This window comes from Dictyostelium discoideum, assembly GCF_000004695.1.
Source record: "Dictyostelium discoideum AX4 chromosome 2 chromosome, whole genome shotgun sequence".
NCBI classification, from domain to species: Eukaryota; Evosea; class Eumycetozoa; order Dictyosteliales; family Dictyosteliaceae; genus Dictyostelium; species Dictyostelium discoideum.
Window position 1 is genome coordinate 125,264 of NC_007088.5, and position 14,311 is coordinate 139,574.

The following is a 14,311-nucleotide window of genomic DNA, read 5'->3' on the forward strand; positions in this document are numbered from 1 at the left end:
TACTAGAAAATATACAAAATGATATTAAATATAAACAAAATGAATGTAATCATTCATTTTTTTTTTTTTTTTTTCAAACATAAATACAATTATTTAAAAAATAGCAAACAAAATAAATAACAATTATCCAAATACAATTTAATAAAAAATTTAAAATCAAAGCCATAATTTAATAAATAAAAAATAAAAAAGAAATTTTATTTGTTTTTTTTTTTTAAAATAATTCCAATGGAATTTAAACTTGATAAACTTGTTGTTGTTGCTGTTGTTGAGGTATTACTATAGTAATATTTGTTGTATCTGATAATAATGAGAATGTGAAATTGGTCAGAGAAATGATAAGTTTCGCAAATTCCAGAGAAATGATAAATTTTATAAATTCGTGTCGAATGATATAAATTAATTATTTTTTTTTTTTTTTTTTTTTTTGTTATTATTATTTATTTATTTTTGATAATTATTATTTTTTATTTATAATTCACCAGAAAATAATTTTTTAAATTGTTCCCAAAATACTAAAGTTAGAATGGTATGAGGACCCAATCTAAGATAATGTGCCCAAAATCCTTTATAAACCGCACCAAAACCTTCTTTTTTAACAGTTTTATAAACACAATCCATTAAACCTTTATAAATTTCACCATGTGAATTACCTTTACCTTGAAAATATAATCTTGTTCTTGCAACATCAAATGGATTCATACCAAATGTTACTATAAATCCTGCTACCATACTCGATCTTTTATAATAATATTATTAATATTAATATATACTATTAAATAATAATTATAAATAAAAACACTTACATTATATATGCATAAATACCATCATCAACGAAATTTAAAACTAAATTTTTACAAGAACCATAAGTTGATAATTGAATTGCAGAACCAACAGCAGTTCTTTGAGCAGAGGTTAACATACCTCTGGTTAAACCTTTGAAACCTTCTTTTTGTATAATTTGTTTAAATGCAGCAAAAGAAGATGAATAACCAACAAATTGTGGATCGTTTTTATACATGTTAGCAGCTTGCATTCTAACTTTAACCAAATCGAAAGGACTTCCAGCAGCAGCACCAATAGCACCAGCAGTTGCACCAGCTAATAAATTCTTTAAGAAAAAGTAATCTTGATTTGGTTTTGCACCAAGTGCATTTGATATTAAATCGAAACTACCTAACCTAATTCCTTGCATTGTTGCTTGTGAAAAATATGCAGGTATTAAACCACTTTGTAATCCTCTTATACCTTCTGTCTTGTAAATCTGTTTAAATGCATCCCATACTCCATTATATATTCTTTGTGATAATTGTAATTCACCTTGTAATTGTAATCTTGTTTTTACTAATTCAATTGGATTTGTAACTTATTATTTATTAAAAAAAATAAAAAAAATAAAATAAAAAAAAATATATAAAAAAATAAAAAAACAAAAATATTTAAAAAAAAAAAAAAAAAATATCTTTATTTAGTAAATTGTTTTTTTTTTTTTTTTTGGAAATCTGATAAAAAAAAAAAAATAAAAATAAAAAATGAAAAAAAATATATATATATATCTTACCTGTTGTAGCACATATTGAAGCTAAACTTCCACTTATAAAACCAATAGCAACTTTATTCTTATTATTTTTATTATTATTTAAATTTACGCTCATTATTATTGCAATTGATCAGAATTGTGTCGTTTCTGAAAATTACAAAAATTAATTAAAAAAAAAAAAATAAAAAAAAAATAAAAAATCTAATTTTTTTTTTTTTAAAAAAAATAAAATTAAATAAAATAAAATAAAAAAAAATAAAATAAATAAATAAAAAAAATAAATAATGCGATACCTAAAGAATATTCCTGGAGACAAAAAAAAAAAAAAAAAAAATAAAATAAATGTAAATAAAAATAAAAATAAAAAATAAAAAAAAAATAAATATAAATTAATTAAATTTTTTTTTTTTTTTTTCAACTCAGAGTTTTTTTTTTTTTTTACTCTGCAACTCGGGTGTAAACTTTATTTTTAGATTATCCTAATTAGTCATATATCGCCTTAATGATGACACATAATAATAATAATAATAATATCACTGATAATAATAATAATAATAATAATAATAATAATAATAATAATAATAATAATAATAATAATAATAATTTAAATAATAATAATAATAATAATATTACTGATGATAATAATGATATACTTTCAATTATAAATAATAATAATGAAAATAGTAAATTATCAATTTTATTAATTGGTGAAATATTAAGATATTGTTGGAATGATAAATATAGTGTATTTGCATGGAAGGTGTCATTATCATTAGTATCGAAAGGTGTGTTTAAGATTGTTTCAAGTTTTGCAAATAGTATTAATTTAGTATCAAGTGATTTATATCAACATCTTAGAAATCAATGGTGTATATTTAAATCAATAGATTCGCTAACGACATCATTTAAATTTTTGGAAGGATTCGTTGACGAATTTAATTTCAATTTATTAGAAAAGAAACAAATTTATTTACCAAAAGATTGTTCAATTGATAATATTGACAGAGACAAAATTCAGGATCCCTTATCATTATTATCAAGTTTAACCATTAGGGGACCCGCCGCATCATATGTGAAAAAAGAGAAAGTTGTATTACAATTACTATTATCAAGTAACACAAGTTCATTTAAACATTTTTCAATGATTTCACATAAGAATACACTGTTGAAGAATATTTTCAGTTTTCTAGAACAGTGCCCGAATTTGGAGTCGTTCGGACTGGGTTTACCAATGTCTGATAAGAAAAACAGTGGTGTCAATCAATATTTGAAGAAAAGTGGATCAGGTTTAAAAAGTTTACATTTATGTTTTAATTTTAAGAGTATACCAACATTGGAAGATGGTAAACAATTGAATGAAAGTTTCTTTGGTATTGGATCAGATATTAATCTTAGGAATTTAAAAATCCTACAATTAGGCCATAAAAAACTTTCAGGTCCAAACTACGACTCACATTCATTCGACTATCCAATAAATGCATCAGAGATTTTATTCTCATGTATTCGTGACCGTATTGACTCCCTAACGACATTAATATTTCATAAACCTACCGGCTACACATGTCAAACTGACTCTTCCAATGAATTCTTATTAAATTTAAATTCATATTTAATAAATGGTGATAGGAATCAGTCATTGACGCATTTAGAACTACCAGTTAAAATTACAAGACCTGATATTTTATCGACTGTTGCAAATAAGAAATCGTTACGTAGACTTACGATATTAACAAATCAAATGGTACCATTTTCAACAGATTCAAATTTAGAAAGATTGGAATTACTATCGGATCCTGTGGAAAAGGATACACAAGAAGCTTCTCAAAAATTCTTTGAATTAAATTCAACATTGAAAATTAAGAAATTGGTAATTAGAGATCATATATTCTTTGAAACTTTAAAACCATTCCTTCAAGATAATCTAGATTTACTTTGTTTAAATGTTGCACTAAAAGGTAAAACCAATTTCGGTCTTCATAATAATCCATTCCTCTCAATTCCAGATGCAAAAAATTTAAAAAAAATCGTTGCAAAATTTCCTCACATTGAAAGAGACGAAGTTGCCGATGCAATTAGTAGATTCTTAAGATTTTGTTCAACAAGTGATTCAATTCAATATGTTAAATATATTCAATCAGATTTTAATTTAGAAAAAGTTAATTCATTTGGTTTTAAATTTTTAAATAGAAATGATAGATCGTATTATTATACAAGAAGGTAAAATTTTAATTTATTAATTTAATTTAATTTAATTATTAATTTATTAATTTATTTATTTATTAACTTTTTTTTTTTTATTTTTTTTTTTATTTTTTTTTTTATTTTTTTTTAAAAAAAAAGTTTACCAAAAAATGATCCAAATAAAATTTTAATTAGTACAGATTTAAAAACTTGGAATGGTATTGATGATCAATATGAAACATTTAAAAGTTATATAACAAAATCTAGAAAATTATTTGATCATTTAGTTGAACAATGTAAAAGTAGATCAGAATATACAGCATCTTATCTTTTAAAGTATACAAAGAATTGTTTAACAACATTCACTAAAGATCAATGGGAACAATCTGATGAATTATTAAAAACTGCTCATGCAACTGTTTTAGCAATTATGGATCAAGATTCATTCGCTCGTTCGTTAGTTGAAAAAGCTCATATGAATTTAGATTTCTTAAAATTAACTGCTCATTATATTTTCTATGGTTTAGGTCCAACTGCTAGACCAATTCCATTAGAAACTTTAAATCAAGTTATAATTAATGATGGTAGAGGTATTACAAAACCACCATTACCACAACAACAAAATAATAATAATAATAATAATAATATTAATAGTAATAATGATTCAAGTATTTTACAAATTTAAAAAAATAAATAAATAAATAAATAAATAATATAATATTAATTGTAATATATATGTATATTTTTTTTTTTTTTTTTTTTTTATTAATTATTATTTATTTAAATTTTTTTTTTTTTTTTTTTTTTTTATTTTATTTTATTTTTTTTTTATTTTTTTTATTCCATCATATCATCATCTTCATCTTCATCATCATATTCTTCATCATCATCCTCACCTTCTTGATCTTCTTCATCTTCAAATTCTTCATCATTAATTGTTAAATTATTAACCATATCATCTAAAAGACCATCAAGAGCAAGTTCTTCTTTAATTGCATCTTCATCAATACCATGTTCTTGCATTTTCTTAATTCTTTGTTGAAGGATATTAGCGGCATCAGCTTCTTTGTAAATGTTAATTTTAGAACGAAGTTCAGGATCAGCTTCAATTTCACGAAGAAACTCTTCTCTATCACGTTCCATTTGATCGATTTCGAATTTCTTTGGATTTTCAATACCTTCTTTTGGAATCTCTTTAAAGTACCAATGTCTTTTGAATCTGAAATCGTTTTTACTTGGATAAGTTTTCTTTACCAAGACAAAGTCTGGTAATTGTTGATTCTTTTTCATACCGGCTAAATCTGAATCTGGGAAATTGGAAGAGGCAACATCGTAACCCAATGCCAAATCACCCGGATTTAAAATGTTACCCAAATGACTTCTAATGTCATAGATGTTATCATTTGCACCGAAATCAGCGGATCTCATCAACTGAATGTCAGAGAGTGCATAACGACCCCTAGTTGCACCGGTGAGATTAACATCCAAAACGGTGAATTCCACCAACTGCTTGTAGGAACTAAGTGCACGGAATGGTGAATTCCAAAAGGTGAGTGCTGAAATCTCACCAGTGTGCAATGTATTTGGATCAATGAAATGAATTAAATTGGATACTTTGGTTACAACTACCAATGGACCCATATTACCTAGTTGATGGGCAATCTTTGGTGGTAAACATACTATATCATCCTTTGACAATGGTACAATCTCTACAGAGAATGTATATTTATAGTTGGCTGCATTGTTTTGTTCATCAGATGAAATTAATTGTTCAGATTTTTTGGTTTTAACTGGTGTAATAGCCGATATAAACTCTACAAACTTCATTGCATGATTTCTATTTGAAAAAAAGAAATCTAAACCATCTGGTTTCTCTTTAATATTTAATGTTTGTGAATGTGCATTATGTTTTAAAATTAATTGTTCAATATATAAAAATGTTCTTTTATGATCAACCTAAAATTAATAAATAATTAGTATCATCATCATCATCATCGTCATTATTATTATTTAAATTTTTTTAATAAAGAAATTTCTTACTTTTTGTCTAAGTTGTACAACTGAATTCCAAGTATCTTTTGCTTCAAATTTTTGACATTTATCACATTGTTGACCTTGAACAATAAATTCAATAATGAAAATTTGTTGAAGGATTGCACTTGTGAAAACTTCTTTTTGAATTGTTAATTTAACTTTTAATCTCTTTGAATGTGGTTCTGTCCAAACCCAACCTGCATCCACTAATTTAACCTTATTTAAACCTTTAATTCTTTTAATACAAATTGTAAGTAATTCTCTTGATTCCAATTCTGCAATTGCCCAATGATTTGGTGGTTGAAGATAACGTGCACAACCTCTACACCATTGAATTGTTAATTGTTTTGGTATACCTTCTGTAATATCAACTTGACTCTTTATACAATCAACACACATATTACTTGGATTTGCTGGTATTAAAACACCACACATACAACATAATCTTTATTAAAACCATTATTATTATTTATATATAAATATAAATTAAAATGTTAGTTTGATTGTTTTTTTTTTTTTTTTTTTTTTAGGAATTTCTTAATATTAAAAACTTACATGTTGGCTTGTTTAACTTGTGGAATGTACTCCATTTTTTATATTATATTATTATATATTTATAAAAATTAATTAATCAATTATTAATAAAATAAATGATAATTTTATAATACAAAGAAAAAAAAAAAAAATTAATTTTAAAAAAAAAAAAAAAAAAAAAAAAAAAAAAAACGAAAAGAAATTATTTTTTTTTTTTTTAATTTTTTTTTAATTTTTTTTAATTTTTTTTTTTTTTTTGTAAACGAACGAGTGAAAAAAAAAAAAAAAAAGATGGGAAAAAAAAATGAAATATATAAAACTAATGATACAGATATTGGAGGAATGAATTTTTTAAAAATAAAATTAAATAATTTTTTTTTTTTTTTTATATAAAAAAAAATAAAAAAAATAAAAAAAAATAAATAAATAAAAAAAATAATAAATTAATTTAATTTTGACACACAAATAATACGACAAATTCTTTTTTATTCTTTTTTTTTTAATTTCATCCCAAAATTATTCTTTTTTTTTTTTTTTTTTTTTTTTAAAAAAATTTTCATTCATTTTTTATTTTATTTTTTTTTTTTCTTCTCAATTTATTTTTTTAATTTAATCAAAAATGATATCATCAATAAATAGAATTAAAACAATTAAAACAATTAATAATATTAATAATATTAATAATATTAATAATATTATTAAATTTCAAAGTATTTGTAATATAAGAGGATATGTTTCAGATAATTTTAAAAAATTTTCAAAAGATAAAGATAAAAGAAAATTTTATGGTCAAGAATTTGAAAAACGACAGCAACAAGATAGAGATAACCCAAATCAATGGGAACAACAACAATATGAAGAAAATATAAATTTTCAAAATGGTCAATTCCAATTTCATTCCTCTTCTTCTTCTCAACAATCATTTTCACTATTTAAAATAATTAGTTCAATATTGGGTGCAATTATAAAGAATAAATTATTCCCAAAGAATGATTATAAGGATTTATATCAATTTGCATGTACAGTTTTACAAGATAATAAAAAATTAATTAAAGAGGAAGCAGGATTGCCATATATAAATATTGAAAAACCAGCGATTCTATTTAGTGGTGCTCCAACATTAATACCAGGTTTACAAGAAGTGATTATGATATTACAATTACCAACACCACCAAACACTGATGAAAATCGTCATGTAACTTTACAAGCGATAGTTCATGGAAAACGATTACCTGATGTAGTTGTTCAAAAGAGTTTTCCTTGGAATTTATTTGGTGATGGAACTGAAACTGTTAAATCTGCTGAACCAACTAGAGTAGTACTATTACTAAGTATTAACTCTATAAATGAATTTGGCCAAGTTGCAAGTGAAAAGAGAGAAATTGAACTTTTCGTTTCAGAATATGAAATTTATGAAAATGATCAATATAATAATAATAATAATAATAATCAAAAACAATATAGAAATCAAGAAATTATTACTTTAGATCCAAAATATTATCATGAAGTTGATAAAAATAATAAATCAAATAAAAAATAATAATAATTTCTTTTTCTATTTAATAAAAATTAATTTCCGCTTTGCTCTTTTTTTTAAAAAAAATAATAATAAATAATTTCTAAAATAAATAAAGATTTTTTCGATTTTTTTTTAAATGTTTTTTTATTATCTATTTATCTATCAATTTATTGAGCTTTAGTGTAAACACCGTTACCGTGACCTTTGATGATTTGTTTGATGAGACCTTTTGATAATAATTCCTATAATAATTTTAATAAAAAAAATAATTAATATATGTTTTTTTTTTTTTTGCATTTCTTTTGGGATTTTGAAACTTACTTTGATGGCTCTACGGGCTAATGAACCATTGCACTTCATTCTTTCAGAAACAACAGCGGTAGTGATAACTTTAGCAGTTGGCATTTCTTTTAAGAGTTTGGCGTAGGTTTCTTTATCGAAGAGAATAGCATTGTTTAACTTTTCTCTTGATCTACCTTTAGACCATTTCTTTCTACCGGCACCACCGGAACTACCTTTGGCGGCAGCTTTGGATGCTTGAATTTGTTTGGATTTACCTCCAGCGGCTTTTGGTGGCTATATAATATTAAATATTAATAATCTATCATAGTTTTTGATATAGTGTTGTGTGTATATGTATTTAATTGATTGTTGATCATTGATTGATGAGTTGTTGATGAACGATTGATGACATGCATAACCCAACTATTATCTTATATATTTATTAATCTTTTAATCAATCATTCATCATCATCATCATCATCATCCAAATTTAATCTTTCAATCAATGATAATAGTAATAATTAAATAATAATCTGTCATGTAAACGTATTAAGTCTCCACATACCATTTTGTATTATCTGTATCGAAAAAGGGGTTTGAAAAAAAAAAAAAAAATTTGTGAAGTATTGTTTGATTTTTTTTTTTTTTCGAAATTTTTTTTTTTTTTTATTTTTTTTTTTTTTCACTTTTTGAAAATTTTAATACGTTTCAAGTCACCAAAAAAAAAAACATAAAGATAATTGTAAAATTTTTTAGCAATCAAAAATAAAATTAATAAAAAAAATAAATAAAAAATAAATAAAAAATAAATGAATAGATAAAAAAATTATATAAAACAAATAATTAATAATAATTTGTTGTTTTTATTTATTATTATTATTTTTTTTTTGTCATTTTTTTTTTATTTTTTTTTTTTTATTTTTCGGTAACGATATCCAAAAAATTTTGGAACAAGTTTTTAATTGTTTAGTCATTTTTTTATTTTTTATTTTTTTATTTTTTTTAATTTTTTATACAATTAATTATATTTTTTCAGTCATAGGAACCACTTTTTTTTATTTTCTTTTTTTTTTTTTTTTGTTATTTTTATTATTATTATTTTTTTTTTTTAGATCTTAAAAATAAAAAAAATAAATGTATAGAATAGTATTTTTTTCATTTTTTTTTATTTTTTTTTAAAATAATTAGTTTTAAAACATTTTATTATTCAATTGGAGGAATTTGATCGAATATTCCGTCATTGCATACTTTTAATCGGAAAAAAAAACACTTTGTGAACATACAACACACAACATAATAGCAATTTCTGAAAATTAAATTATTTTTTTTTTTATTTTTTTATTTTTTTATTTTTTTTTTATTTTTTTTTTTTTTTTTAAATTAACACCAAACCCAATTTTTTTTTAATTTTTCTTAATTTATAAAAACAGTGAAAATATTATTATTTTAAAAACCACCAAAAAAAAAATAAAAAAAAAATAAAAACATAAAAATCGGACACAAATAAATAAATAAATAAACAGATAATTAATTAATTAATTAATTAAATAAATAATAATAATAATATAAAAAATAAAATAATTAATTAATTAATTAATTAAATAAAATAAAATAAATAAATAATTAATTAATTAAATAAAATAAAATAATAATGAAAGATAATAAAACAAAATTAATTATTTATTTTTTTATAGCTATAATAAGTGGATATATTTATTATTCCAACCAACAATTGAATAAACAAAATATAGTGAAACAAGTTATCTATGAAAAACTTCATACTAAAAATTTGATTATTAATGGTGAAGATAAACCAATAATTTTAGCTCACCGTGGTTCAAGATATTTATTACCTGAAAATACAATTTTAGCATTTAAAACTGCTTTAGACATTGGTGCTGATGTTATAGAGGTAAATATATTATTTTAATTTTTAAAATTTCCAAAAAAAAAAAAAAAAAAAAAAATAAAAAAAAAAAAATTAAATAAAATAAAATTACCAACACACACACACACACATATGTATATATATATGGAAATAATTAATTAATTATTTTTTATAGACAGATGTTAGAAAAACAATTGATGGTGAACTTGTAATTTTTCATGATAAATCAGTTGAAAGAACTACAAATGGTAAAGGTGATGTTGAAGAATTAACATTAAAAGAATTGAAATCATTAGATGCAGCATATAGATTTTCAGCAGATAATGGTACTACCTATCCATATCGTGGAAAAGGAATTCAAGTACCAACACTTGTTGAAATGTTTGAAAGTTTACCAAGTGATACACAAATTAATATTGAGATCAAAGAGGATGATATGGAAGTGGCTGAAAAGCTATGGAAAGAGATTGAGCATCAAATGGAGACCACCACAAGAAAGCCTAAATCCATTTTAATCGGCTCGAGATACTGCCCCCCCACCCAACACATCCGTTCCCTAGCAAAACTTTACCAAACTCGTAATAACATCGCTCAATTACCAATCAGCACATCAGCATGCGAGAAGGATGTAACCAAATTCGTGGTTTTGAATCAACTTTTTTTAGCACCCATTTACTTCTCAATGTACCCTATCACCGGTTACGAATGCTTTCAAGTGCCAGTCGCGTCGGGCCCCATACATTTAGACACTTTGAAATTCATCGATGCGGCTCACCATTTTGGTAAACACGTTCATTTTTGGGTTGTAAACTTTAAGGATGAGATCGATCATCTCTTAACTCTCCCCATTGATGGTATCATTTCAGATAGACCAGATCGTGTCGTTGAACAATTTAAATCACATAATATCAAATCAAAACAATTTCAAATTCCAAAACCATTACCATCAAATACAACTGGTACTTACTATTTACCACTTTACGATATAGATGAAAATCATACTTGTGTCACTATTACTTGTATTCTCTTACAACGTAGTCATCAAATTGTAATCTCTTTAATTTTCTCTTTTTTACTTTTAAAATTAATAAATTTTAAAAATAATAATAATAATAATAGACAAGTTAAAAATCAAAATTTACAAAAAAAAGTTAAATAACTTTTTTTTTTAATAATAAAAGTAATAATAAAATTTTATCTAAATTATTTAATTTTAATTTTAATTTTAATTTAATTTAATTTAATTTAATATCTAAATATTGAGGTAATAATTTCCAACTATTTAACATAATTCCATTCCAAGATGTTGCTCTACCACAATCTGAAAAATCTATAAAATTAAATGGTAAACCTTGATGAACTTCTACAACACCAATGTCGCCATCATCACCACCAATAGGATAAAGTAAAACATTTGGAAAACTACCTTGATTATAAGTTCCATGAATAATTGAATTATCACAACTTGTTATTAGGTTTCTATTAATTGTTGAATTAATTTTTGAAATCCATTGATCAAAAGTACCAAAATTATAATTTAATATTTTAGGTGTTGAATTTGCTATTTGTTCACAAAGTCTTGGTCCATTTCTTTTATTTTTAATTTCACTATTATAACAATAACCATCACTATGAACCTCAATTATTAAATCATTTAAAATACTAACTGAAACTTGTTGTCCAACATCAATTATCGTTGGCCCAATTATAATTGATGAATTAAAATTATTTAATAAAATATAAATTGTACCAATATCACCTTTTGAATTTGAATAATAAATAATTGAATCAATATTATTATCTGAATTATTTGAATATTTTGAAATTGTTGAAATTGAATTAAATGATAATTTTGAAAAAATACATTGTTTAGATAATTGATATTTTTCATTAGTTTTATAATTTAATGACCATATTACTAATGACAAATTACATAATTTTGATGAACTATATTCAATAATAGTTAAATTATTATTATTATTATTATTATTTTTATTATTATTATTATTATTATTATTATTATTATTATTATTATTATTATTATTATTATTATTATTATTATTATTATTATTATTATTATTATTTTCTAATATATCAAAAGCTTTAATTGAATTTAGTTGATTTGTACTTAAATTACCAAAATTTAATAATTCTAATACAACACTATTATTATTATTATTATTTAATATTAAATTATAAATTAAATAATTTGATAATTCATCAATTATAAATAATAAATTATTTAAAATTTTTATACTATTAATTGGTTTTTTAAAATCACTATTATTTGGTATATTTAATTGAAATGTATTCATATAATTTAATTTCCCTAAAATTTCACTGGAATTGAAATTATGATAATAAATAATTTTATCATTATTTGTAACATTTGAAAAGAATAAAATAAAATAAGTTGTATTAATTTTATTAAATGAAACTATTTTAGGATTACTCAAATTTGATGATGATGATGACGATGATGATGATGATGATGATGATGATGATGATGATGATGATGATGATGATGATGATGATGATGATGATGATGATGATATACTACTATTATGATTATTATTATTATTATTATTATTATTATTATTATTTAATACGAAACCAAAATCATTAATTTTAAAATTCCATGCTTTATTTGAAATTGAAGCAGAATATAAAGATAATTGAACAGGATCAATATTTGATGCAAATAAAAGATCTGGAAAATGAATTAAATTATTTCGTTTAATACATGAACAATAAGATGTTGAGACTAATTCTATATCATGTTGATTCGAAGGTTCCCAAACTAGTATTGGATAAGTTGAATTGGTTTGAGAGAATTTACCAAATGGTGGTGATAATAAGCATAATAGGTCAACCCAAAATTGTGGTATTGTATAACCGATATAAATATCTGCAACTTGGAATTGGTCATACCCAAATTCGACATCATTTGAAAACAATGCACCAATGGGACTATTGATCCAAGTGGAAACTAAATTAAATTTCCTCCATCTATCTCTCAGACAACCAATAGGTTTAATAGACCCGTCTAATATAAACTCAACATTTAACGAATACTTTAATTTATTATCAATTAATGATTGTAAAAAATCATCAACTAGTGATAAATAATCACTACTTGAACTATTATTAGAATTAGAATTAGAATTTGATGCACAAATATTTAATGTAGATTTAAAGCAAAGGTCAATAAATTTCTTCGGTGTATTAATATCACCACTTTTAAACCAACTATCTTTTCTATTTATTAAATAGTCTAATAATTGATTAGTTGTATTATAATGAAATTTAAATGATGGAATATCATGTGAAAATACAAAACAACCACGAGAATCATTTAAATTTTGTGAATTACAAAATCCATTCTCTGTTGCTGCTAAATAATGAACATCTATTTTATTCCAAACTATTCCTTTTTTATACATTTGATCAAATTCATTTAAATCATTCCAAGAATGAATTTCACATCCAATATTTATATTATTATTATCATTATTATTATTATTATTATTATTATTATTATTATTATTATTATTATTATTATTATTATTATTATTATTAATTATTATATGATTATTATTTTTTATATTAATACTATTTATTAAAATAATTTTAAATAATAGTAAAACTATAATGAAAAATCTATTATTGTTATTTTTTTTCATTTTAATTTAGTTTTTTTAATTTATTTTATTTTTTTTTTTTTATTATTATTATTATTATTATTATTATTATTATTATTATTATTATTATTATTATTTATACATATATTATTTTATTAATTAATATATAAAAAAAAAGTAAATAAAATAAAAAAAAAAAAAAAAAAAAAAAAAAAAAAATTTAAAGTCACTAAAAAAAAAATAATATAAATGTGGGTTGTTTTAAAACACATTTAAAATAATTATGTCCGACTCTACAAAAAAAAAAAAAAAAAAAAAAAAAAAAAAAAAAACATTACATACTGGAAACCCCTCCATCGTTTGTATATTTTTGTTTTTTTTCATTTTTTATTTTTTTTTTTTTTTTTTTTTTTTTTTTTTATTATTTAGTTACGAAGAACAACAATTTCCCTTTTAAAACAAATAAAAAAAAAAATAATAATAAATATTAATAAAATTAAAAAAAAAATAAAAATAAAAATAAAAATAGGGAAAAACATAAAAATAAAAAAAAAATAAAAAAAAAAATATAAAATTTAAAAATAAAAAAAAAAAGAATTTAAATAAAAAAAAAAAAAAAAAATTTATTTTTTACACTTCTTTTTTTAATTAAATTAGAAATACAAGCATATTTTATTCATATATATATAGTT

The 14,311-nt window shown here is 21.8% G+C and overlaps 7 protein-coding genes across 7 annotated transcripts; 3 read left to right on the plus strand and 4 right to left on the minus strand.

The window, feature by feature from the left end:
• Positions 1–471: 471 nt before the first annotated feature.
• On the minus strand, positions 472–1,655 carry ucpA (transmembrane protein; the record flags this gene model as incomplete). The annotated part of the gene is made up of 3 exons (XM_640566.1): positions 472–739; positions 807–1,365; positions 1,562–1,655. The coding sequence occupies 3 exons, from the start codon at positions 1,653–1,655 to the stop codon at positions 472–474; spliced, it is 921 nt and encodes a 306-aa protein (XP_645658.1).
• Positions 1,656–1,824: 169 nt separating this feature from the next.
• On the plus strand, positions 1,825–4,406 carry DDB_G0271308 (hypothetical protein; the record flags this gene model as incomplete). Its single annotated transcript, XM_640567.1, has 3 exons — positions 1,825–1,884; positions 2,028–3,757; positions 3,881–4,406. 3 exons carry the CDS (start codon positions 1,825–1,827, stop codon positions 4,404–4,406), a joined length of 2,316 nt encoding a protein of 771 aa, XP_645659.1.
• Positions 4,407–4,558: 152 nt separating this feature from the next.
• Positions 4,559–6,345, minus strand: nmd3 (60S ribosomal export protein; the record flags this gene model as incomplete). The annotated part of the gene is made up of 3 exons (XM_640568.1): positions 4,559–5,677; positions 5,762–6,200; positions 6,311–6,345. 3 exons carry the CDS (start codon positions 6,343–6,345, stop codon positions 4,559–4,561), a joined length of 1,593 nt encoding a protein of 530 aa, XP_645660.1.
• Positions 6,346–6,908: 563 nt separating this feature from the next.
• DDB_G0271304 (hypothetical protein) lies at positions 6,909–7,829 on the plus strand (the record flags this gene model as incomplete). The annotated part of the gene is made up of 1 exon (XM_640569.1): positions 6,909–7,829. The coding sequence occupies one exon, from the start codon at positions 6,909–6,911 to the stop codon at positions 7,827–7,829; it is 921 nt and encodes a 306-aa protein (XP_645661.1).
• A 146-nt stretch (positions 7,830–7,975) lies between these two features.
• rps25 (40S ribosomal protein S25) lies at positions 7,976–8,658 on the minus strand (the record flags this gene model as incomplete). The annotated part of the gene is made up of 3 exons (XM_640570.1): positions 7,976–8,050; positions 8,130–8,384; positions 8,656–8,658. The coding sequence occupies 3 exons, from the start codon at positions 8,656–8,658 to the stop codon at positions 7,976–7,978; spliced, it is 333 nt and encodes a 110-aa protein (XP_645662.1).
• A 1,083-nt stretch (positions 8,659–9,741) lies between these two features.
• Positions 9,742–11,137, plus strand: DDB_G0271374 (hypothetical protein; the record flags this gene model as incomplete). Its single annotated transcript, XM_640571.1, has 2 exons — positions 9,742–10,002; positions 10,154–11,137. The coding sequence occupies 2 exons, from the start codon at positions 9,742–9,744 to the stop codon at positions 11,135–11,137; spliced, it is 1,245 nt and encodes a 414-aa protein (XP_645663.1).
• A 76-nt stretch (positions 11,138–11,213) lies between these two features.
• Positions 11,214–13,661, minus strand: DDB_G0271302 (hypothetical protein; the record flags this gene model as incomplete). The annotated part of the gene is made up of 1 exon (XM_640572.1): positions 11,214–13,661. One exon carries the CDS (start codon positions 13,659–13,661, stop codon positions 11,214–11,216), a length of 2,448 nt encoding a protein of 815 aa, XP_645664.1.
• Positions 13,662–14,311: the final 650 nt, after the last annotated feature.